General features: G+C 53.0%; 1 protein-coding gene across 2 annotated transcripts in view; it reads left to right on the forward strand.

Moving 5' to 3' along the window:
- Positions 1-26,928, forward strand: part of LOC142913367 (coxsackievirus and adenovirus receptor homolog) — a 51,947-nt gene that overhangs the window by 11,113 nt on the left and 13,906 nt on the right. For both annotated transcript variants that reach the window (XM_076060891.1, XM_076060892.1), the window contains exons 4-5: positions 6,817-6,969; positions 24,752-24,865. In XM_076060891.1, the coding sequence (XP_075917006.1) occupies positions 6,817-6,969; positions 24,752-24,865 (267 nt within the window). The remainder of the gene's footprint in view (positions 1-6,816; positions 6,970-24,751; positions 24,866-26,928) is intronic.

Genomic DNA, 26,928 nt, shown 5'->3' on the forward strand with positions numbered 1-26,928 from the left:
ATTTGTGAGCTCCTCACACAATCCATTCTGGTTAAACCCAGGATGGATCGTAGGCAGGCCAGCATAAATGTTTCTAACCGGCGAAGATGTTCCATTAGGGGGGTCCACGTTTCGCAAGCGTAGAGAAGGGAGGGAATGACCGTGGCCGAGAAGACCTGAAGCTTAGTGCGGAGCGACAGACCAGGTAGCTTCCACACAGCGTTACGCAACCGATGAAAAGATATTGCCGCTCGACTGATTCGGAGTGAGACCTCTGCTGTTAAACTGGAGCCAGTCATAAGCACACTGCCCAGGTATGGGAAACTCTCCACTCTCTCCACAACTGCCCCATCACCGATTGGGAGTTTTGGGGGCGGAGTGTCCGATGGTACAAAATACCCAGGCAGGTGCTTAGTTTTGGTGGGGCTGATGGTAAGGCCCCACCTCTTAGTGGCACGCTCCAGTCTCAGCAGCAGCGTTTCCAACTCCTCCTCTGAATGAGCAGTTATTACCAAATCATCAGCATACATAACATGGTTGAGCAATAGGGAGCCATCCCTTGACCGCACCCGGGCGTCGATCAGCCTCCCATTATATCTGTACCATATGGAGATTCCCCCGGTACAGCTATTGAAGGCTTCACGAACTACGTGGTCAAAGTAGATGTTAAATAATGTGGGAGCCAGAGGACATCCCTGTCACACCCCAAGGTTAACAGGGAATGGCTCTGACTCCCGGCCACGTAGTTTTACCCGGGCCCGCTCACCATCATGAAGGTCCTTAATGATCGTGAGCAGAGGGTCAGGTACTCCAAAAGCACGAAGAACAACCCAGAGCCCAGGCCTACTGATGGTATCATAGGCCTTGACCAGGTCAATAAAGCAGAGATGTAGGTCTTGTTGGAATTCCCTACACCTCTGCTGTAGCAGACGGACAGAAAATATGGCATCTGTGCAGGACCGCCCTTTCCTGAAACCGCATTGGGGCTCCGCAAGCCTCTCCTCAGCATGCCTGGCAAGGCGATGTTGAATAATCCTTGCCAGGACCTTTCCCGGCACACTGAGGAGTGAGATGCCCCTGTAGTTGTTACAGTCTGTGCGGTCCCCCTTCTTAAAAAGGGGGACCACCAGGGCATCCTTCCAATCCTGCGGAACCCATCCAGTGGTCCAGACTGTTGTTATGATGTCATATAGGGCAGTCTGTGCACAAACGCCGCCCTCCCTCAGCATTTCGCTTGGGAGATCATCTCTGCCCGCTGCCTTTTCTGGTCTCAGACTCCGGATCGCCTTCAGTACTTCCTCAACAGATGGCACCTCAGCCAGCCACTCACAGGGGGTGACTTCTTCCAATATTTGAGGCACCGCAGCCTCAGCAGGGTCATCCTCACTTTGTGCCACGATGTTTTCCTGGCTGAGGGATTTTCCCTCCCCCAGGACCTCACAGAAATGCTCAGAAAACCTGCAAACCTGTTTCTGGGGGTCGGAGATTGGGTCACCGTTTTTTCCCCTAATGATGGTAATAGGTGTGGCGCTGCAAATTACTTTTTTGATGGAGTTAAATAGAGATTTGTGATCACGGGCCACTGAGGCAGACTCAATCTCCTCAGCAACCCGCGACTACCACCCATCCTTGCAGCGCCTCACGGCTCTCCGAACCTCCGAGCGAAGGCTGCGGTAAGCCTCCACATTCTCTGACGTGGGATTCTGTAGCCGATGACAGTGGGCCTGTCGCTTTTTCTCAACCATCCTGAACACCTCCTCTGTCAGCCAGGGTCTATGGGGAGGTCTGGACCGCGTACCCAAAGCAGCCATTGCAGCTGCATGAGTCACAGTCCTAAACCTCGCCCATTTACCCTCGACATCAGGAGGAGTGGAGGACGATGCCAATCCCAGCCGCAAGCGATGATGAAATTCTCGCTTGCAACTTTCATCAGATAACTGAGACCAGGCCACTTTAGGTTGGAATGGGGTCCTGGGTATACACCCACCACCGGAGTGGAAGAATGGCAGGCACATCTTACAGATGACTAGTCGATGGTCAGAGGGCAGATCAGCTCCACGGTAGGTCCTGGTGTCAAGGACATGGGCTCGCATCCGCTGGTCCGTCACTATGTAGTCCAGCAGATGTTCTTGCTTGGACCCGGCATGCATCCATGATGTTGTGTGGATGCGCCGATGCCGGAACAGCGTGTTGGTAATTACAAGCCCATGGGCTGCACAAACATCTAGCAGCCTCCTACCGTTGTTATTGAGCTGATCTGGCCCATGCCCTCCAATCACTCCAGACCAGGTGCCAGTATCATGACCAACTCGGGAATTGAAGTCACCCAACATGATAACTCTATCCCGAGGGGCCACTTTAGCCAGCACCTGTGACAGGAGGTCATAGAAGGCATCTGACTCATCGGCTTTGCCTGCATCCCTCCACGGATGTTCATCTTTGGTGGGGGCACAAGTAACAACGACCACCATTCCTCGCCTCCGGTTGATGGGAAGGCGAGCCCAAAGTAGCCTGGGACTTACAGCTTCTCACACTTCACCGCTACGCTCCCACGCCCCCTCATTCTTTTGTTCAAAAGAAGAGCCACACCCTGTTGTTTGGCAGTCTGCTGCCCCGAGTAGAGGACGGTCCACCCCTCATGGTGGCAGGAGCCAGAGCCGGTCCACCGGACCTCCTGAATGCCACACAGATCCAGGCGGTACCGTTCCAGCTCCCGACAGAGGAGTGGCAGCCTCTCCTCCGCAGTGAGCGTTCGAACATTCCACGTGGCCACCCGTAGTGGCTTTTCGTTGTTTCTGGAGGAGCCCCGAGGGTAGATATTCAATCTCCTGGCTCCGCCAATTGGGGTTTGGCCAGGAGACGTCATAGACGCCTGGCCCCCCGGGGCCTCCGGCACAAGCTTATTAGTTACATATTTCAGTTTAACTCGTGGTTTAGTGGTAATTAATTGAAGGTGGAGGGGTTACCAGCCCCTCGCACCCGTACACACACGTACACACACGCACGTACACACACACACGTACACGCGCGCACACGCACGTACACGCACGTGCACGCACGCACACACATGCACGTACACGCATGTACACGCACGCACGCACATGCACGCACGCACACGCACGTACACACACGTACACACATGCACGTACACACACGCACGTACACGCACTTGCACGCACGTACGCACGTACACGCACACATGTAGACATACGTACACGCACGTACACGCACGTACGTGCACGCACGCACACACACGTGTGCGTGCGTGTACGTGTGGGTCTCTGTGGGTCTGGGTGTCTGTGGGTGTCTACGAGTGTACGTGTGCACGTTGAACTTGTTTCGCGCCGTAAAGTAGCCAACCGTGCTGTGGGTCTCTGTGTCTGTGGGTCTCTGTGTCTGTGGGTCTCTGTGGGTCTCTGTGTCTGCGGGTCTCTGTGGGTCTCTGTGAGTCTCTGTGAGTGTCTCTGTGTCTGTGGGTCTCTGTGGGTCTCTGTGGGTCTCTGTGTCTGCGGGTCTCTGTGGGTCTCTGTGGGTCTCTGTGTCTGCGGGTCTCTGTGGGTCTCTGTGGGTCTCTGTGGGTCTCTGTGTCTGTGGGTCTCTGTGGGTCTCTGTGGGTCTCTGTGAGTGTCTCTGTGAGTCTCTGTGGGTCTCTGTGGGTCTCTGTGGGTCTCTGTGGGTCTCTGTGGGTGTCTCTGTGTCTGTGGGTCTCTGTGAGTGTCTCTGTGTCTGCGGGTCTCTGTGGGTCTCTGTGAGTCTCTGTGGGTCTCTGTGGGTCTTTGTGGGTGTCTCTGTGTCTGCGAGTCTCTATGGGTCTCTGTGGGTCTCTGTGGGTCTCTGTGGGTTTCTCTGTGTCTGTGGGTCTCTGTGGGTCTCTGTGGGTGTCTCTGTGTCTGCGGGTGTCTGTGGGTCTCTGTGGGTCTCTGTGGGTCTCTGTGAGTGTCTCTGTGTCTGCGGGTCTCTGTGAGTCTCTGTGGGTCTCTCTGGGTCTCTGTGTCTGTGGGTCTCTGGGTCTCTGTGAGTGTCTCTGTGTCTGCGGGTCTCTGTGGGTCTGGGCGTCTGTGGGTCTCTGTGGGTCTCTGGGTGTCTGTGGGTCTCTGTGGGTCTCTGTGGGTCTGGGTGTCTGTGGGTCTCTGTGGGTCTCTGTGGGTCTCTGTGTCTGCGGGTCTCTGGGTCTCTGTGAGTCTCTGTGGGTCTCTGTGTCTGCGGGTCTCTGTGGGTCTCTGTTGGTCTGGGTGTCTGTGGGTCTCTGTGGGTGTCTCTGTGTCTGTGGGTCTCTGTGGGTCTGGGTGTCTGTGGGTCTCTGCAGGTGTCTCTGTGTCTGCGGGTCTCTGGGTCTTTGTGGGTGTCTGTGGGTCTCTGTGAGTCTCTGTGAGTGTCTCTGTGTCTGTGGGTCTCTGTGAGTCTCTGTGAGTGTCTCTGTGTCTGCGGGTCTCTGTGGGTCTCTGTGGATCTCTGTGTCTGTGGGTCTCTGGGTCTCTGTGAGTGTCTCTGTGTCTGCGGGTCTCTGTGGGTCTGGGTGTCTGTGGGTCTCTGTGGGTCTCTGTGGGTCTGGGTGTCTGTGGGTCTCTGTGCGTCTCTATGGGTGTCTCTGTGTCTGCACGTCTCTGTGGGTCTCTGTGAGTCTCTGTGGGTGTCTCTGTGTCTGCGGGTCTCTGTGGGTCTCTGTGAGTCTCTGTGTCTGCGGGTCTCTGTGGGTCTGGGCGTCTCTGTGGGTCTCTGTGGGTCTGGGTGTCTGTGGGTCTCTGTGGGTTTCTGTGGGTCTGGGTGTCTGTGGGTCTCTGTGGGTCTCTGTGGGTCTCTGTGTCTGCGGGTCTCTGGGTCTCTGTGAGTCTCTGTGGGTCTCTGTGGGTGTCTCTGTGTCTGCGGGTCTCTGTGGGTCTCTGTGGGTCTGGGTGTCTGTGGGTCTCTGTGGGTGTCTCTGTGTCTGTGGGTCTCTGTGGGTCTGGGTGTCTGTGGGTCTCTGCAGGTCTCTGTGGGTGTCTCTGTGTCTGCGGGTCTCTGGGTCTCTGTGGGTGTCTGTGTGTCTGCGGGTCTCTGGGTCTCTGTGGGTGTCTCTGTGTCTGCAGGTCTCTGTGGGTCTCTGTGGGTCTCTGTGAGTGTCTCTGTGTCTGCGGGTCTCTGTGAGTCTCTGTGGGTCTCTGTGGGTCTCTGTGGGTGTCTCTGTGTCTGCAGGTCTCTGTGGGTCTCTGTGGGTCTCTGTGGGTCTCTGTGTCTGCGGGTCTCTGTGAGTCTCTGTGGGTCTCTCTGGGTCTCTGTGTCTGTGGGTCTCTGGGTCTCTGTGAGTGTCTCTGTGTCTGCGGGTCTCTGTGGGTCTCTGTGAGTCTCTGTGTCTGCGGGTCTCTGTGGGTCTGGGCGTCTGTGGGTCTCTGTGGGTCTCTGGGTGTCTGTGGGTCTCTGTGGGTCTCTGTGGGTCTGGTTGTCTGTGGGTCTCTGTGGGTCTCTGTGGGTCTCTGTGTCTGCGGGTCTCTGTGGGTCTGGGCGTCTGTGGGTCTCTGTGGGTCTCTGGGTGTCTGTGGGTCTCTGTGGGTCTGGGTGTCTGTGGGTCTCTGTGGGTCTCTGTGGGTCTCTGTGTCTGCGGGTCTCTGGGTCTCTGTGAGTCTCTGTGGGTCTCTGTGTCTGCGGGTCTCTGTGGGTCTCTGTTGGTCTGGGTGTCTGTGGGTCTCTGTGGGTGTCTCTGTGTCTGTGGGTCTCTGTGGGTCTGGGTGTCTGCGGGTCTCTGTGGGTCTGGGTGTCTGTGGGTCTCTGTGGGTCTCTGTGGGTCTGGGTGTCTGTGGGTCTCTGTGAGTCTCTGTGAGTGTCTCTGTGTCTGTGGGTCTCTGTGAGTCTCTGTGAGTGTCTCTGTGTCTGCGGGTCTCTGTGGGTCTCTGTGGGTCTCTGTGGGTCTCTGTGTCTGTGGGTCTCTGGGTCTCTGTGAGTGTCTCTGTGTCTGCGGGTCTCTGTGGGTCTGGGTGTCTGTGGGTCTCTGTGGGTCTCTGTGGGTCTGGGTGTCTGTGGGTCTCTGTGGGTCTCTATGGGTGTCTCTGTGTCTGCACGTCTCTGTGGGTCTCTGTGAGTCTCTGTGGGTGTCTCTGTGTCTGCGGGTCTCTGTGGGTCTCTGTGAGTCTTTGTGTCTGCGGGTCTCTGTGGGTCTGGGCGTCTGTGGGTCTCTGTGGGTCTCTGTGGGTCTGGGTGTCTGTGGGTCTCTGTGGGTCTGGGTGTCTGTGGGTCTCTGTGGGTCTCTGTGGGTCTCTGTGTCTGCGGGTCTCTGGGTCTCTGTGAGTCTCTGTGGGTCTCTGTGGGTGTCTCTGTGTCTGCGGGTCTCTGTGGGTCTCTGTGGGTCTGGGTGTCTGTGGGTCTCTGTGGGTGTCTCTGTGTCTGTGGGTCTCTGTGGGTCTGGGTGTCTGTGGGTCTCTGTGAGTCTCTGTGAGTGTCTCTGTGTCTCTGTGTCTGTGGGTCTTTGTGAGTCTCTGTGAGTGTCTCTGTGTCTGCGGGTCTCTGTGGGTCTCTGTGAGTCTCTGTGGGTCTCTGTGGGTCTCTGTGGGTGTCTCTGTGGGTCTCTGTGAGTGTCTCTGTGTCTGTGGGTCTCTGTGGGTGTCTGTGGGTCTCTGTGAGTCTCTCTGGGTCTCTGTGAGTGTCTCTGTGGGTCTCTGTGGGTGTCTCTGTGTCTGCGGCTCTCTGTGGGTGCCCGTGGGTGTCTGGGTGCCCGTGGGTGTCTACGAGTGTTACGTGCGCACGTTGATCTTGTTTCGTCACGTGGCCACAGGCGCCAAACGGAGCGCAACAGAGAGGACTTGGGCCTGTTGTGAGCCCTTTCTCCTGCTGCCCCACCCCCACCCCCCACTGTCCCACCTGGCACAGTGAAGCCGTCCCAGCCCAGCTGCGTGGTGAACGGTTCGCTGCAGCAGGGCGAGGAGCTGTCGCTGCAGTGCCTGTCCACGGAGGGGACGTCGCCCATCAGATATCGGTGGAGCAAGGCCGGCGGGGAGGAGGGTCCCTCACCGTCCGTGCTGGGTGGGTGGCACCTCAGACGGCGCGAGGAACGTGACGAGGACGATGACGACGATGACGACGATGACGACGATGATGACTATGATGATGATGATGAGACCCACAGACTCAACACACATAGAGACCCATAGACTCACCACACAGAGACCCATAGACTCACCACACAGAGAGTCCCACAGACTCACCACACAGAGACCCATAGACTCACAACACACAGAGACCCATAGACTCACCACACACAGAGACCCACAGACTCACCACACACAGAGACTCATAGACTCACCACACACAGAGACCCATAGACTCACCACACACAGAGACCCATAGACTCACCACACACAGAGACCCATAGACTCACCACACACAGAGACCCATAGACTCACCACACACAGAGACCCATAGTCTCACCACACACAGAGACCCATAGACTCACCACACACAGAGACCCATAGACTCACCACACACAGAGACTCATAGAATCAGCACACAGAGACTCATAGACTCATCACCACACAGAGACTCATAGACTCAGCACACACAGATACTCATAGACTCACCACACAGAGACCCATAGACTCACCACACAGAGACCCATAGACTCACCACACAGAGCCCCATAGACTCACCACACAGAGACCCACAGACTCACCACACAGAGACCCATAGACTCACCACACAGAGACCCACAGACTCACCACACACAGAGACCCACAGACTCACCACACAGAGACCCATAGACTCACCACACAGAGACCCATAGACTCATCACACAGAGACCCATAGACTCACCACACACAGAGTCTGTGGGTCTCTGAGACCCATAGAATCACCACACAGAGACCCACAGACTCACCACACACACAGACCCACAGACTCACCACACAGAGACCCATAGACTCACCACACAGAGACCCATAGACTCATCACACAGAGACCCATAGACTCACCACACACAGAGACCCATAGACTCACCACACAGAGACCCACAGACTCACCTCACAGAGACCCACCACACAGAGACCCACAGACTCACCACACACAGAGACCCATAGACTCACCACACACAGAGACCCATAAACTCACCACACACAGAGACCCATAGACTCACCACACAGAGACCCATAGACTCACCACACAGAGACCCATAGACTCACCACACAGAGACCCATAGACTCACCACACAGAGACCCACAGACTCACCACACAGAGACCCACAGACTCACCACACACAGAGACCCATAGACTCACCACACAGAGACCCATAGACTCACCACACAGAGACCCACAGACTCACCACACAGAGACCCATAGAATCATCACACAGAGACCCACAGACTCACCACACAGAGACCCACAGACTCACCACACACAGAGACCCATAGACTCACAAAGAGACCCACAGACTCACCACACAGAGACCCACAGACTCACCACACACAGAGACCCACAGACTCACTCACACAGAGACCCACAGACTCACCACACACAGAGACCCACAGACTCACCACACAGAGACCCATAGACTCACCACACAGAGACCCACAGACTCACCACACACAGAGACCCACAGACTCACCACACAGAGACCCATAGACTCACCACACAGAGACCCATAGACTCATCACACACAGAGACCAACAGACTCACCACACACAGAGACCCACAGACTCACCACACACAGACCCACAGACTCACCACACAGAGACCGACAGACTCACCACACAGAGACCCACAGACTCACCACACAGAGCCCATAGACTCACCACACACAGAGACCCACAGACTCACCACACACAGACCCACAGACTCACCACACACAGACCCACAGACTCACCACACACAGAGACCCACAGACTCACCACACAGAAACCCACAGACTCACCACACAGAGACCCACAGACTCACCACACAGAGACCCATAGACTCACCACACAGAGACCCACAGACTCACCACACAGAGACCCACAGACTCTCCACACACAGAGACCCATAGACTCACAAAGAGACCCACATACTCACCACACAGAGAGTCCCACAGACTCACCACACAGAGACCCATAGACTCACCACACACAGAGACCCATAGACTCACCACACACAGAGACCCATAGACTCACCACACACAGAGACCCATAGACTCACCACACACAGACACCCACAGACTCACCACACACAGAGACTCATAGACTCACCACACACAGAGACCCATAGACTCACCACACACAGAGACCCATAGACTCACCACACACAGAGACCCATAGACTCACCACACACAGAGACCCATAGACTCACCACACACAGAGACCCATAGACTCACCACACACAGAGACCCATAGTCTCACCACACACAGAGACCCATAGACTCACCACACACAGAGACCCATAGACTCACCACACACAGAGACCCATAGACTCACCACACACAGAGACCCATAGACTCACCACACACAGAGACCCATAGACTCACCACACACAGAGACTCATAGACTCACCACACACAGAGACCCATAGACTCACCACACACAGAGACCCATAGACTCACCACACACAGAGACCCATAGACTCACCACACACAGAGACCCATAGTCTCACCACACACAGATACCCATAGACTTACCACACACAGAGACCCATAGACTCACCACACACAGAGACCCATAGACTCACCACACACAGAGACCCATATACTCACCACACACAGAGACCCACAGACTCACCACACACAGAGACTCATAGACTCACCACACACAGAGACCCATAGACTCACCACACACAGAGACCCATAGACTCACCACACACAGAGACCCATAGACTCACCACACACAGAGACCCATAGACTCACCACACACAGAGACGCATAGACTCACGACACACAGAGACCCATAGACTCACCACACACAGAGACCCATAGTCTCACCACACACAGAGACCCATAGACTTACCACACACAGAGACCCATAGACTCACCACACACAGAGACTCATAGAATCAGCACACAGAGACTCATAGACTCATCACCACACAGAGACTCATAGACTCAGCACACACAAATACTTATAGACTCACCACACAGAGACCCATAGACTCACCACACAGAGACCCATAGACTCACCACACAGAGACCCATAGACTCACCACACAGAGACCCACAGACTCACCACACAGAGACCCATAGACTCACCACACAGAGACCCACAGACTCACCACACACAGAGACCCATAGACTCACCACACACAGAGACCCATAAACTCACCACACACAGAGACCCATAGACTCACCACACAGAGACCCATAGACTCACCACACAGAGACCCATAGACTCACCACACAGAGACCCATAGACTCACCACACAGAGACCCACAGACTCACCACACAGAGACCCACAGACTCACCACACACAGAGACCCGTAGACTCACCACACAGAGACCCATAGACTCACCACACAGAGACCCACAGACTCACCACACCGAGACCCATAGAATCATCACACAGAGACCCACAGACTCACCACACAGAGATCCACAGACTCACCACACACAGAGACCCATAGACTCACGAAGAGACCCACAGACTCACCACACAGAGACCCACAGACTCACCACACACAGAGACCCACAGACTCACTCCCACAGAGACCCACAGACTCACCACACACAGAGACCCACAGACTCACCACACAGAGACCCATAGACTCACCACACAGAGACCCACAGACTCATCACACATAGAGACCCACAGACTCACCACACAGAGACCCATAGACTCACCACACAGAGACCCATAGACTCATCACACACAGAGACCAACATACTCACCACACACAGAGACCCACAGACTCACCACACAGACACCCACAGACTCACCACACAGAGACTCATAGACTCACCACACACAGAGACCCACAGACTCACCACACACAGAGACTCATAGACTCACCACACACAGAGACCCATAGACTCACCACACACAGAGACCCATAGACTCACCACACACAGAGACCCATAGACTCACCACACACAGAGACCCATAGACTCACCACACACAGAGACGCATAGACTCACGACACACAGAGACCCATAGACTCACCACACACAGAGACCCATAGTCTCACCACACACAGAGACCCATAGACTTACCACACACAGAGACCCATAGACTCACCACACACAGAGACTCATAGAATCAGCACACAGAGACTCATAGACTCATCACCACACAGAGACTCATAGACTCAGCACACACAAATACTTATAGACTCACCACACAGAGACCCATAGACTCACCACACAGAGACCCATAGACTCACCACACAGAGACCCATAGACTCACCACACAGAGACCCACAGACTCACCACACAGAGACCCATAGACTCACCACACAGAGACCCACAGACTCACCACACACAGAGACCCACAGACTCACCACACAGAGACCCACAGACTCACCACACAGAGACCCATAGACTCACCACACAGAGACCCATAGACTCACCACACAAAGACCCATAGACTCACCACACAGAGACCCATAGACTCACCACACAGAGACCCACAGACTCACCACACAGAGACCCACAGACTCACCACACACAGAGACCCGTAGACTCACCACACAGAGACCCATAGACTCACCACACAGAGACCCACAGACTCACCACACCGAGACCCATAGAATCATCACACAGAGACCCACAGACTCACCACACAGAGATCCACAGACTCACCACACACAGAGACCCATAGACTCACGAAGAGACCCACAGACTCACCACACAGAGACCCACAGACTCACCACACACAGAGACCCACAGACTCACTCCCACAGAGACCCACAGACTCACCACACACAGAGACCCACAGACTCACCACACAGAGACCCATAGACTCACCACACAGAGACCCACAGACTCATCACACATAGAGACCCACAGACTCACCACACAGAGACCCATAGACTCACCACACAGAGACCCATAGACTCATCACACACAGAGACCAACATACTCACCACACACAGAGACCCACAGACTCACCACACAGACACCCACAGACTCACCACACAGAGACTCATAGACTCACCACACAGAGACCCACATACTCACCACACAGAGACTCACAAACTCACCACACACAGAGACCCACAGACTCACCACACAGAGACCCACAGACTTACCACACAGAGACCCACAGACTCACCACACACAGAGACCCACAGACTCACCACACAGAGACCCACATACTCACCACACAGAGACCCACAGACTCACTACACAGAGACCCACAGACTCACCACACACAGAGACCCACAGACTCATCACACAGAGACCCACAGACTCACCACACAGAGACCCACAGAATCACCACACAGAGACCCACAGACTCACCACACAGAGACCCATAGACTCACCACACACAGCGACCCACAGACTCACCACACACAGACCCACAGACTCACCACACACAGAGACCCATAGACTCACCACACACAGAGACCCATAGACTCACCACACACAGAGACCCATAGACTCACCACACACAGAGACCCATAGTCTCACCACACACAGAGACCCATAGACTCACCACACACAGAGACCCATAGACTCACCACACACAGAGACCCATAGACTCACCACACACAGAGACCCATAGACTCACCACACACAGAGACCCATAGACTCACCACACACAGAGACTCATAGACTCACCACACACAGAGACCCATAGACTCACCACACACAGAGACCCATATACTCACCACACACAGAGACCCATAGACTCACCACACACAGAGACCCATAGTCTCACCACACACAGATACCCATAGACTTACCACACACAGAGACCCATAGACTCACCACACACAGAGACCCATAGACTCACCACACACAGAGACCCATAGACTCACCACACACAGAGACCCACAGACTCACCACACACAGAGACTCATAGACTCACCACACACAGAGACCCATAGACTCACCACACACAGAGACCCATATACTCACCACACACAGAGACCCATAGACTCACCACACACAGAGACCCATAGACTCACCACACACAGAGACGCATAGACTCACGACACACAGAGACCCATAGACTCACCACACACAGAGACCCATAGTCTCACCACACACAGAGACCCATAGACTTACCACACACAGAGACCCATAGACTCACCACACACAGAGACTCATAGAATCAGCACACAGAGACTCATAGACTCATCACCACACAGAGACTCATAGACTCAGCACACACAAATACTTATAGACTCACCACACAGAGACCCATAGACTCACCACACAGAGACCCATAGACTCACCACACAGAGACCCATAGACTCACCACACAGAGACCCACAGACTCACCACACAGAGACCCATAGACTCACCACACAGAGACCCACAGACTCACCACACACAGAGACCCATAGACTCACCACACACAGAGACCCATAAACTCACCACACACAGAGACCCATAGACTCACCACACAGAGACCCATAGACTCACCACACAGAGACCCATAGACTCACCACACAGAGACCCATAGACTCACCACACAGAGACCCACAGACTCACCACACAGAGACCCACAGACTCACCACACACAGAGACCCGTAGACTCACCACACAGAGACCCATAGACTCACCACACAGAGACCCACAGACTCACCACACCGAGACCCATAGAATCATCACACAGAGACCCACAGACTCACCACACAGAGATCCACAGACTCACCACACACAGAGACCCATAGACTCACGAAGAGACCCACAGACTCACCACACAGAGACCCACAGACTCACCACACACAGAGACCCACAGACTCACTCCCACAGAGACCCACAGACTCACCACACACAGAGACCCACAGACTCACCACACAGAGACCCATAGACTCACCACACAGAGACCCACAGACTCATCACACATAGAGACCCACAGACTCACCACACAGAGACCCATAGACTCACCACACAGAGACCCATAGACTCATCACACACAGAGACCAACATACTCACCACACACAGAGACCCACAGACTCACCACACAGACACCCACAGACTCACCACACAGAGACTCATAGACTCACCACACACAGAGACCCACAGACTCACCACACACAGAGACTCATAGACTCACCACACACAGAGACCCATAGACTCACCACACACAGAGACCCATAGACTCACCACACACAGAGACCCATAGACTCACCACACACAGAGACCCATAGACTCACCACACACAGAGACGCATAGACTCACGACACACAGAGACCCATAGACTCACCACACACAGAGACCCATAGTCTCACCACACACAGAGACCCATAGACTTACCACACACAGAGACCCATAGACTCACCACACACAGAGACTCATAGAATCAGCACACAGAGACTCATAGACTCATCACCACACAGAGACTCATAGACTCAGCACACACAAATACTTATAGACTCACCACACAGAGACCCATAGACTCACCACACAGAGACCCATAGACTCACCACACAGAGACCCATAGACTCACCACACAGAGACCCACAGACTCACCACACAGAGACCCATAGACTCACCACACAGAGACCCACAGACTCACCACACACAGAGACCCACAGACTCACCACACAGAGACCCACAGACTCACCACACAGAGACCCATAGACTCACCACACAGAGACCCATAGACTCACCACACAAAGACCCATAGACTCACCACACAGAGACCCATAGACTCACCACACAGAGACCCACAGACTCACCACACAGAGACCCACAGACTCACCACACACAGAGACCCGTAGACTCACCACACAGAGACCCATAGACTCACCACACAGAGACCCACAGACTCACCACACCGAGACCCATAGAATCATCACACAGAGACCCACAGACTCACCACACAGAGATCCACAGACTCACCACACACAGAGACCCATAGACTCACGAAGAGACCCACAGACTCACCACACAGAGACCCACAGACTCACCACACACAGAGACCCACAGACTCACTCCCACAGAGACCCACAGACTCACCACACACAGAGACCCACAGACTCACCACACAGAGACCCATAGACTCACCACACAGAGACCCACAGACTCATCACACATAGAGACCCACAGACTCACCACACAGAGACCCATAGACTCACCACACAGAGACCCATAGACTCATCACACACAGAGACCAACATACTCACCACACACAGAGACCCACAGACTCACCACACAGACACCCACAGACTCACCACACAGAGACTCATAGACTCACCACACAGAGACCCACATACTCACCACACAGAGACTCACAAACTCACCACACACAGAGACCCACAGACTCACCACACAGAGACCCACAGACTCACCACACAGAGACCCACAGACTCACCACACACAGAGACCCACAGACTCACCACACAGAGACCCACATACTCACCACACAGAGACCCACAGACTCACTACACAGAGACCCACAGACTCACCACACACAGAGACCCACAGACTCATCACACAGAGACCCACAGACTCACCACACAGAGACCCACAGAATCACCACACAGAGACCCACAGACTCACCACACAGAGACCCATAGACTCACCACACACAGCGACCCACAGACTCACCACACACAGACCCACAGACTCACCACACACAGAGACCCATAGACTCACCACACACAGAGACCCATAGACTCACCACACACAGAGACCCATAGACTCACCACACACAGAGACCCATAGTCTCACCACACACAGAGACCCATAGACTCACCACACACAGAGACCCATAGACTCACCACACACAGAGACCCATAGACTCACCACACACAGAGACCCATAGACTCACCACACACAGAGACCCATAGACTCACCACACACAGAGACTCATAGACTCACCACACACAGAGACCCATAGACTCACCACACACAGAGACCCATATACTCACCACACACAGAGACCCATAGACTCACCACACACAGAGACCCATAGTCTCACCACACACAGATACCCATAGACTTACCACACACAGAGACCCATAGACTCACCACACACAGAGACCCATAGACTCACCACACACAGAGACCCATAGACTCACCACACACAGAGACCCACAGACTCACCACACACAGAGACTCATAGACTCACCACACACAGAGACCCATAGACTCACCACACACAGAGACCCATATACTCACCACACACAGAGACCCATAGACTCACCACACACAGAGACCCATAGACTCACCACACACAGAGACGCATAGACTCACGACACACAGAGACCCATAGACTCACCACACACAGAGACCCATAGTCTCACCACACACAGAGACCCATAGACTTACCACACACAGAGACCCATAGACTCACCACACACAGAGACTCATAGAATCAGCACACAGAGACTCATAGACTCATCACCACACAGAGACTCATAGACTCAGCACACACAGATACTTATAGACTCACCACACAGAGACCCATAGACTCACCACACAGAGACCCATAGACTCACCACACAGAGACCCATAGACTCACCACACAGAGACCCACAGACTCACCACACAGAGACCCATAGACTCACCACACAGAGACCCACAGACTCACCACACACAGAGACCCACAGACTCACCACACAGAGACCCATAGACTCACCACACAGAGACCCATAGACTCACCACACATAGAGACCCATAGACTCACCATACAGAGACCCACAGATTCACCACACAGAGACCCACAGACTCACCACACAGAGACCCACAGACTCACCACACACAGAGACCCATTGACTCACCACACACAGAGACCCATAAACTCACCACACACAGAGACCCATAGACTCACCACACAGAGACCCATAGACTCACCACACAGAGACCCATAGACTCAACACACAGAGACCCATAGACTCACCACACAGAGACCCACAGACTCACCACACAGAGACCCACAGACTCATCACACACAGAGACCCGTAGACTCACCACACAGAGACCCATAGACTCACCACACAGAGACCCACAGACTCACCACACAGAGACCCATAGAATCATCACACAGAGACCCACAGACTCACCACACAGAGACCCACAGACTCACCACACACAGAGACCCATAGACTCACAAAGAGACCCACAGACTCACCACACAGAGACCCACAGACTCACCACACACAGAGACCCACAGACTCACTCCCACAGAGACCCACAGACTCACCACACACAGAGACCCACAGACTCACCACACAGAGACCCATAGACTCAACACACAGAGACCCACAGACTCACCACACAGAGACCCACAGACTCATCACACACAGAGACCCGTAGACTCACCACACAGAGACCCATAGACTCACCACACAGAGACCCACAGACTCACCACACAGAGACCCATAGAATCATCACACAGAGACCCACAGACTCACCACACAGAGACCCACAGACTCACCACACACAGAGACCCATAGACTCACAAAGAGACCCACAGACTCACCACACAGAGACCCACAGACTCACCACACACAGAGACCCACAGACTCACTCCCACAGAGACCCACAGACTCACCACACACAGAGACCCACAGACTCACCACACAGAGACCCATAGACTCACCACACAGAGACCCACAGACTCATCACACACAGAGACCCACAGACTCACCACACATAGACCCCATAGACTCACCACACAGAGACCCATAGACTCATCACACACAGAGACCAACATACTCACCACACACAGAGACCCACAGACTCACCACACAGACACCCACAGACTCACCACACAGAGACTCATAGACTCACCACACAGAGACCCACAGACTCACCACACAGAGACTCACAAACTCACCACACACAGAGACCCACAGACTCACCACACAGAGACCCACAGACTCACCACACAGAGACCCACAGACTCACCACACAGAGACCCACAGACTCACCACACAGAGACCCACAGATGTTGTATATATAGGTGTTATGAAAATTGATGAAAATAATGAAAATTAAATGAAATTTGAGATTTGCATAATTTATCCGAAATTATGTTAATTAGTGTAATTACGTGCATAAATTATGCTGATTCGAGAGATAATCGTATTAATTTATGCGAGTGGGCGTGGTTATGATAATGCAGGTCGTTATGGATTATCAGGTCGAGCCTCGGTGACGAGGATTGTGTTATGAATTGGAATAACGCAATTAATCGTATGCAGTGACGCAGGCGTTGTGAGCGTGAATGAGAGAGAGAGACGATTCGACTCTGCTCTTCAATTCCGTATTATCGATAAGGATACGATTACTCTCGATTGAACATTACGGATTATGTGTGTTCTGGATCATGTGGTGATAGTGTGCTTATGATAGGTCCCCAGGATTCAGATCTCATACGCAGAACAATATTATGCAGAATTTCAGGAAGAATCACACACAAACCTTCTGCTTTAATCAATTTTATTTCTAGCTAACTTTAATTTTTGGATAATATGAAAAACTCAATCTCGGGATTTTGGAATTTCAACACAGCGTTAACACGATACCATCACGATTGCGTTGTTTCACCTCGATAGCGGCACCTGTGGTTAATTCCCGACGCGTAACGCAATCGATCGGTTGTTGAGAGAGAGATTAAAAACATGCGAACTATTCTATCAAACCTTAACTTTATAATATGCAAACTCGTATGCTTGAATTGTTACACAATACGGCACTTGGTCTTTGATTCGTATCCAATCCTTAATACACTCTGATATGCGAAGTTATTATGCTTGAAATCGTCAGCACAGTACCACGTTGATGTTCGTTCATTGATTCATAACGATTATGAATTTAAAGCGTTCGACTGTAATACTTCTAATTGCCTTATCAACACCACTCGATGGCCACAATGCTTCGTTACTTGAATTGTCACACAAAACAGCATTCGGTCACTGATCATGCGCGGCCCTTAATGCAATTATTGTCACGTTGTTAACAATAGGATGACTGATTATTATGCAACGCTACTCGTTGACAGGGCACTCCAACCAGTATTATTCTTGGAGGCACAAATATGCGTTTGAATTCGTTATTTCATTCGTGGATACCGGCAAGATTATGCAGAAAGACAAATATTAACGAACGACTCAAGTATTCCTAATCAACTTCTCAACGCGACTCAATGGGTGGCGATGTTTCCTTTTGAGATCCTTATCTCGGGCCAATCTTTTAATTGATTGTGGCCAGACCCCTGACAGGGAACCGGTTGAACAAGCTCTCTATCCCCGCGAGCGGCGCTCCGTGGTGAGGAGCCAAGAATTAATCCTTGTTAATGGGTCAGTTGGTAATTTATGCGGTTAGAAGTACAGCCCCAGCACAATATTACAGAGAAAAATTATGAACACTCTTAAAAACGATGGATTATTCACTCGGTCGTTGCGATGTTTCCACAATCACGGATGGTTCAATGGCTTGAGGTTTTTAGGCTTTGTTAATGACCCGTGTGTGTGTGTTGAATGGTGTGAGTGGTGAAAGAGTAGGCCAATGTTCAGAATCGATTCTTTGCGTCAAGCAGACGTCTGGTTTGTGTGTAGTGGGGGGCAGTGTATCATACGTATCAGTTGATTCTTCTTTCAGTAGTTGGTTCGGACTCGACGGACGTTGGTGAACGAGTAGATGCGTTGTTGTAGCTGAGATGACCGTCTGGTAGACGGCGTTAGAAGCACGCCCGCAGCGGCGCGCTGGTGCTCCGTCGTCGGCGGTTGTAGATTGCAGGCTCACGATTCGCTCGTGGTGGCGCTGGTGCTGGTGGCACGCTGGTGGCGCGCGCTCCCTCTCCTTGAAGATGCGCGAACGCGCCCTTGCTGGTTCGCTGGTAGCAGTTTCTCTCCACTGCTGGCTGAGCTGCTGCACGCTCTTGCTTGGCGTTGCTGGCCGCGCTCTTTCTCCTTGAAGATGCGCGAAAGCGCCCGTGCTGGTTCGCTGACAGCAGTTTCCTCCACTGCTGGATGAGCTACGCCGGCGCGCGCTCTTTCCGCTGCTGTAGTGGCTGACGCTGCGCTCGCGAGCGACAGGTCAAGTTTTTCTTCTGCTGAGTTGAGTTGAGATGAGTCTTCTTCTGTTGAGCTGAGTTGAGATGAGTCTTCTTCTGTTGAGCTGAGTTGAGATGAGTCTTCTTCTGTTGAGCTGCCCCCGAGGGCTGATGAGTTGGCCCCGAGGGCTGATGAGCTGGCCCCGAGGGCTGATGAGTTGGTTTCAATGCTGAAACGGCTCCTTTTTATGCCAAAAATCTCTCCCCTTCTCGGCTCCCCCTCACGAGGTGGAGCTATCTTTGATCTGATCGTATGTCGGTGGGGGGGGGGGTTCGTGTGTCGGTGGTGGGGGGGGGTTCGTGTGTCAGTGTGTATGTTTGTGTGTGTGTCATTTATGACATGGCCCTGTTCGGGTCTTTCCTCAAGCCATAAACATCAAGACAACAGACACCTCGATTCATCTTGGTGGCGTCTGGTTGTCTAATCCCTCCACCCAGAGAGAGGGGCGGGTTCCCCCCCCCCCCTTTTCCGTTCGCGTTCCGACGCACAAAGAAATGGTTAAGATTTTTTTTAAGTTTAACATTTCACATCACAGTTGGTATCTTATCATACACAGTTATGATCCTGCTTGTGATTCATAGTATTTGATTTATTTCCAAGTGAAGATGCTCTTCCGAGCATATGCATTTTATCACGTGCTGCAGGGAAAGACAAAGGTGGCCGGGATCTTCCCATCTCTCTATACTTTGCAAATATCATTTCGACTCCATGTTCGCCACGACTCGTGTTTGTAACTACGTCCTCCCGACACCTCTCGGTTTACCGAGGTTCGAATTGTTATGATGGAATTATTAAAAAGAAAAATAATTTTCATCCTGAGTTTAAGAGGTCCGTTTCCAGATTGTTGGAATCCATATCCCTTGGTTCTGTAAGGTTCTATAATGGAATATCGTTTAAGGTTAACACATTATTATTAATGTTATTTTGCAATTTCTTTAAAACTTGTTTGTCTGGTTGCCGTGTGTGGGGTTGGGTGTGTCTCCTCATCAAACCCGGCTGGCTTTTCCAGATGGCCCCTTGTGATAAGGTGTAATTCCTGCTTCTCCGCGCTGTGAGAGAGACAAAGATGGTCGGGGTTGCTTGGGATATTGTTTAAACTCTTTCGTAAGTTTGCCCGTTCGCCTCATTCCTTCTCGATAACCTTTGATGTGACTCGGTATTTTGTCTCCAAGCTTTGCTTTAACAGTAAAAGTATTAAAGGTGAAAATCATTTGATAGCGAATTAATTATTGGATAATAATTCACTGATGTATCTGGTGGCCTGGTCTTGATTGGAGTGAGCGCGAGGACCGCTAACTTTAGCTCATTCTTGTTATTGCATTTTAAATTTGAACCGTTGTTTAAAAAAAAAATAGTTTAACCCGTGGGTGTCCTCATTTCTGGCTTGCGGGAGGGCTTCCCTCTGCTTGACCTCCCTTAGGGCACATCAAACTCTTGTTCATCTGGAGATCTTCGCAGATAGCTGCTAACATCCTCGCCTCGAGAGTTTATTTATTTCTTTATTTATTAATAGCCTGTTTATGACCGACACCTGGTTTTTTGTGTTTCTGGCTTACGGGTTTTATTCATTATTAAAAAATATATATATATATTGTTTGTCACGAAAGAAAGGAAAAAGAAATCTAGGTGTATGCATCCGTAAATATTCTTATGGATATTAATTGTGGAAAAAGGGCCATATACAACACAGACTCACCACACAGAGACCCACAGACTCACCACACAGAGACCCACAGACTCACCACACACAGAGACCCACAGACTCATCACACAGAGACCCACAGACTCACCACACAGAGACCCACAGAATCACCACACAGAGACCCACAGACTCACCACACAGAGACCCATAGACTCACCACACACAGCGACCCACAGACTCACCACACACAGACCCACAGACTCACCACACACAGAGACCCACAGACTCACCACCCAGAGACCCACAGACTCACCACACAGAGACCCACAGACTCACCACACAGAGACCCATAGACTCACCACACACAGAGACCCATAGACTCACCACACAGAGACCCACAGACTCACCACACAGAGACCCACAGACTCACCACACACAGAGACCCATAGACTCACAAAGAGACCCACAGACTCACCACACAGAGACCCACAGACTCACCACACACAGAGACCCACAGACTCACTCACACAGAGACCCACAGACTCACCACACACAGAGACCCACAGACTCAACACACAGAGACCCATAGACTCACCACACAGAGACCCACAGACTCACCACACACAGAGACCCACAGACTCACCACACAGAGACCCATAGACTCACCACACAGAGACCCATAGACTCATCACACACAGAGACCCACAGACTCACCACACACAGAGACCCACAGACTCACCACACAGACACCCACAGACTCACCACACAGAGACCCATAGACTCACCACACAGAGACCCACAGACTCACCACACAGAGACTCATAGACTCACCACACAGAGACCCACAGACTCACCACACATAGACTCACAAACTCACCACACACAGAGACCCACAGACTCACCACACAGAGACCCATAGACTCACCACACAGAGACCCATAGACTCATCACACACAGAGACCCACAGACTCACCACACACAGAGACCCACAGACTCACCACACAGACACCCACAGACTCACCACACAGAGACCCATAGACTCACCACACAGAGACCCACAGACTCACCACACAGAGACTCATAGACTCACCACACAGAGACTCACAAACTCACCACACACAGAGACCCACAGACTCACCACACAGAGGCCCACAGACTCACCACACAGAGACCCACAGACTCACCACACACAGAGACCCACAGACTCACCACACAGAGACCCACAGACTCACCACACAGAGACCCACAGACTCACCACACAGAGACCCACAGACTCACCACACACAGAGACCCACAGACTCATCACACAGAGACCCACAGACTCACCACACACAGACCCACAGACTCACCACACACAGAGACCCACAGACTCACCACACAGAGACCCACAGACTCACCACACAGAGACCCACAGACTCACCACACAGAGACCCATAGACTCACCACACACAGAGACCCATAGACTCACCACACAGAGACCCACAGACTCACCACACAGAGACCCACAGACTCACCACACAGAGACCCACAGACTCACCACACAGAGACCCATAGACTCACCACACACAGAGACCCACAGACTCACCACACAGAGACCCATAGACTCACCACACAGAGACCCACAGACTCACCACACACAGAGACCCACAGACTCACTCACACAGAGACCCACAGACTCACCACACACAGAGACCCACAGACTCAACACACAGAGACCCATAGACTCACCACACAGAGACCCACAGACTCACCACACACAGAGACCCACAGACTCACCACACAGAGACCCATAGACTCACCACACAGAGACCCATAGACTCATCACACACAGAGACCCACAGACTCACCACACACAGAGACCCACAGACTCACCACACAGACACCCACAGACTCACCACACAGAGACCCATAGACTCACCACACAGAGACCCACAGACTCACCACACAGAGACTCATAGACTCACCACACAGAGACCCACAGACTCACCACACATAGACTCACAAACTCACCACACACAGAGACCCACAGACTCACCACACAGAGACCCATAGACTCACCACACAGAGACCCATAGACTCATCACACACAGAGACCCACAGACTCACCACACACAGAGACCCACAGACTCACCACACAGACACCCACAGACTCACCACACAGAGACCCATAGACTCACCACACAGAGACCCACAGACTCACCACACAGAGACTCATGGACTCACCACACAGAGACTCACAAACTCACCACACACAGAGACCCACAGACTCACCACACAGAGGCCCACAGACTCACCACACAGAGACCCACAGACTCACCACACACAGAGACCCACAGACTCACCACACAGAGACCCACAGACTCACCACACAGAGACCCACAGACTCACCACACAGAGACCCACAGACTCACCACACACAGAGACCCACAGACTCATCACACAGAGACCCACAGACTCACCACACACAGACCCACAGACTCACCACACACAGAGACCCACAGACTCACCACACAGAGACCCACAGACTCACCACACAGAGACCCACAGACTCACCACACAGAGACCCATAGACTCACCACACACAGAGACCCATAGACTCACCACACAGAGACCCACAGACTCACCACACAGAGACCCACAGACTCACCACACAGAGACCCACAGACTCACCACACAGAGACCCATAGACTCACCACACACAGAGACCCACAGACTCACCACACAGAGACCCATAGACTCACCACACAGAGGCCCACAGACTCACCACACAGAGACCCACAGACTCACCACACAGAGACCCATAGACTTACCACACAGAGACCCATAGACTCACCACACACAGAGACCCATAGACTCACCACACAGAGACCCACAGACTCACCACACAGAGACCCACAGACTCACCACACAGAGACCCACAGACTCACCACACAGAGACCCACAGACTCACCACACACAGACCCACAGACTCACCACACACAGACCCACAGGAGTGAGCTCTCCGCTTGTTGATTCTCCCCGCTTGGTGCGGCACGCAGGAGGAACGCTGCGCATCAGCAACGCGAGCGAGAGCCATGCGGGGACCTATCGGTGCAACGCCAGCAACCGCGTGGGCTGGCGGTCGTGCGTCGTGACCCTCTCGCTCGTGAGCCGTGAGTCTGCCTCTCGCTACGCACGCGGGCGCCACGCGTGTGTGTGCGTGTGTGTGTGTGTGTGCGTGTGTGTGTACGTGGTCCGGCAAAACAACCCCCTACTTCCTCGCGGTGCCGGACGGGCAACTCTGTCGTGGACAGTGCTGTGGGGGGAGATCCAATTTTGATTGGCTCCTCCCCTCATGGCATATGTGTCCACCACAGGGGCTAAACGGGGGCTCTGGACAGGTGCGAGGGGCTGGTAACCCCTCCACCTTCAATTAATTACCACGAAACCACGAATTAAACTGAAATATGTAACTAATAAGCTTGTGCCGGAGGCCCCGGGGGGCCAGGCGTCTATGACGTCTCCTGGCCAAACCCCAATTGGCGGAGCCAGGAGATTGAATACCTACCCTCGGGGCTACTCCAGAAACAACGAAAAGCCACTACGGGTGGCCACGTGGAATGTTCGAACGCTCACTGCAGAGGAGAGGCTGCCACTCCTCTGTCGGGAGCTGGACCGGTACCGCCTGGATCTATGCGGCATTCAGGAGGTCCGGTGGACCGGCTCTGGCTCCTGCCACCATGAGGGATGGACAGTCCTCTACTCGGGGCAGCAGACTGCCAAACAACAGGATGTGGGTCTTCTTTTGAATAAAAGAATGAAGGGGGCGTGGGAGCGTGGCGGTGAGGTGTGGGAAGCTGTAAGCCCCAGGCTACTTTGGGCTCGCCTTCCCATCAACCGGAGGCGAGGAATGGTGGTCGTGGTTACTTATGCCCCCACCGAAGATGAACATCCGTGGAGGGATGCAGGCAAAGCCGATGAGTCAGATGCCTCTATGACCTCCTATCACAGGTGCTGGCTAAAGTGGCCCCTCGGGATAGTCATCATGTTGGGTAACTTCAATGCCCGAGTTGGTTATGATACTGGCACCTGGTCTGGAGTGATTGGAGGGCATGGGCCAGATCAGCTCAATAACAATGGTAGGAGGCTGCTAGATTTTTGTGCAGCCCATGGGCTTGTAATTACCAACACGCTGTTCCGGCATCGGCGCATCCACACAACATCATGGATGCATGCCGGGTCCAAGCAAGAACATCTGCTGGACTACATAGTGACGGACCAGCGAATGCAAGCCCATGTCCTTGACACCAGGACCTACTGTGGAGCTGAACTGCCCTCTGACCATCGACTAGTCATCTGTAAGATGCGCCTGCCATTCTTCCACTCCGGTGGTGGGTGTACACCCAGGACCCCATTCCAACATAAAGTGGCCTGGTCTCAGTTATCTGATGAAAGTTGCAAGCGAGAATTTCATCATCGCTTGCGGCTGGGATTGGCATCGTCCCCGACTCCTCCTGATGTCGAGGGTAAATGGGCGAGGTTTAGGACTGTGACTCATGCAGCTGCAATGGCTGCTTTGGGTACGCGGTCCAGACCTCCCCAGAGACCCTGCCTAACAGAGGAGGTGTTCAGGATGGTTGAGAAAAAGCGACAGGCCCACTGTCATCGGTTACAGAATCCCACGTCAGAGAATGAGGAGGCTTACCGCAGCCTTCGCTCGGAGGTTCGGAGAGCCGTGAGGCGCTGCAAGGATGGGTGGTGGTCGCGGGTTGCTGAGGAGATGGAGTCTGCCTCAGTGGCCCGTGATCACAAATCTCTATTTAACTCCATCAAAAAAGTAACCTGCAGCGCCACACCTATTACCATCATTAGGGGAAAAAACGGTGATCCAATCTCCGACCCCCAGGAACAGGTTCGCAGATTTGCTGAGCATTTCTGTGAGGTCCTGGGGGAGGGAAAATCCCTCAGCCAGGAAAACATCGTGGCACAAAGTGAGGATGACCCTGCTGAGGCTACGGTGCCTCAAATATTGGAAGAAGTCACCCCCTGTGAGTGGCTGGCTGAGGTGCCATCTGCTGAGGAAGTATTGAAGGCGATCCGGAGTCTGAGACCAGGAAAGGCAGCGGGCAGAGATGATCTCCCAAGCGAAATGCTGAGGGAGGGTGACGTTTGTGCACAGACTGCCCTATATGACATCATAACAACAGTCTGGACCACTGGACGGGTTCCGCAGGAT

The sequence above is a fragment of the Petromyzon marinus genome, unplaced genomic scaffold, assembly GCF_048934315.1.
Source record: "Petromyzon marinus isolate PM22_M1 ecotype Great Lakes invasive population unplaced genomic scaffold, UKy_Petmar_22M1.pri1.0 PM_G_Scaffold_25, whole genome shotgun sequence".
Lineage (NCBI taxonomy): Eukaryota > Metazoa > Chordata > Hyperoartia > Petromyzontiformes > Petromyzontidae > Petromyzon > Petromyzon marinus.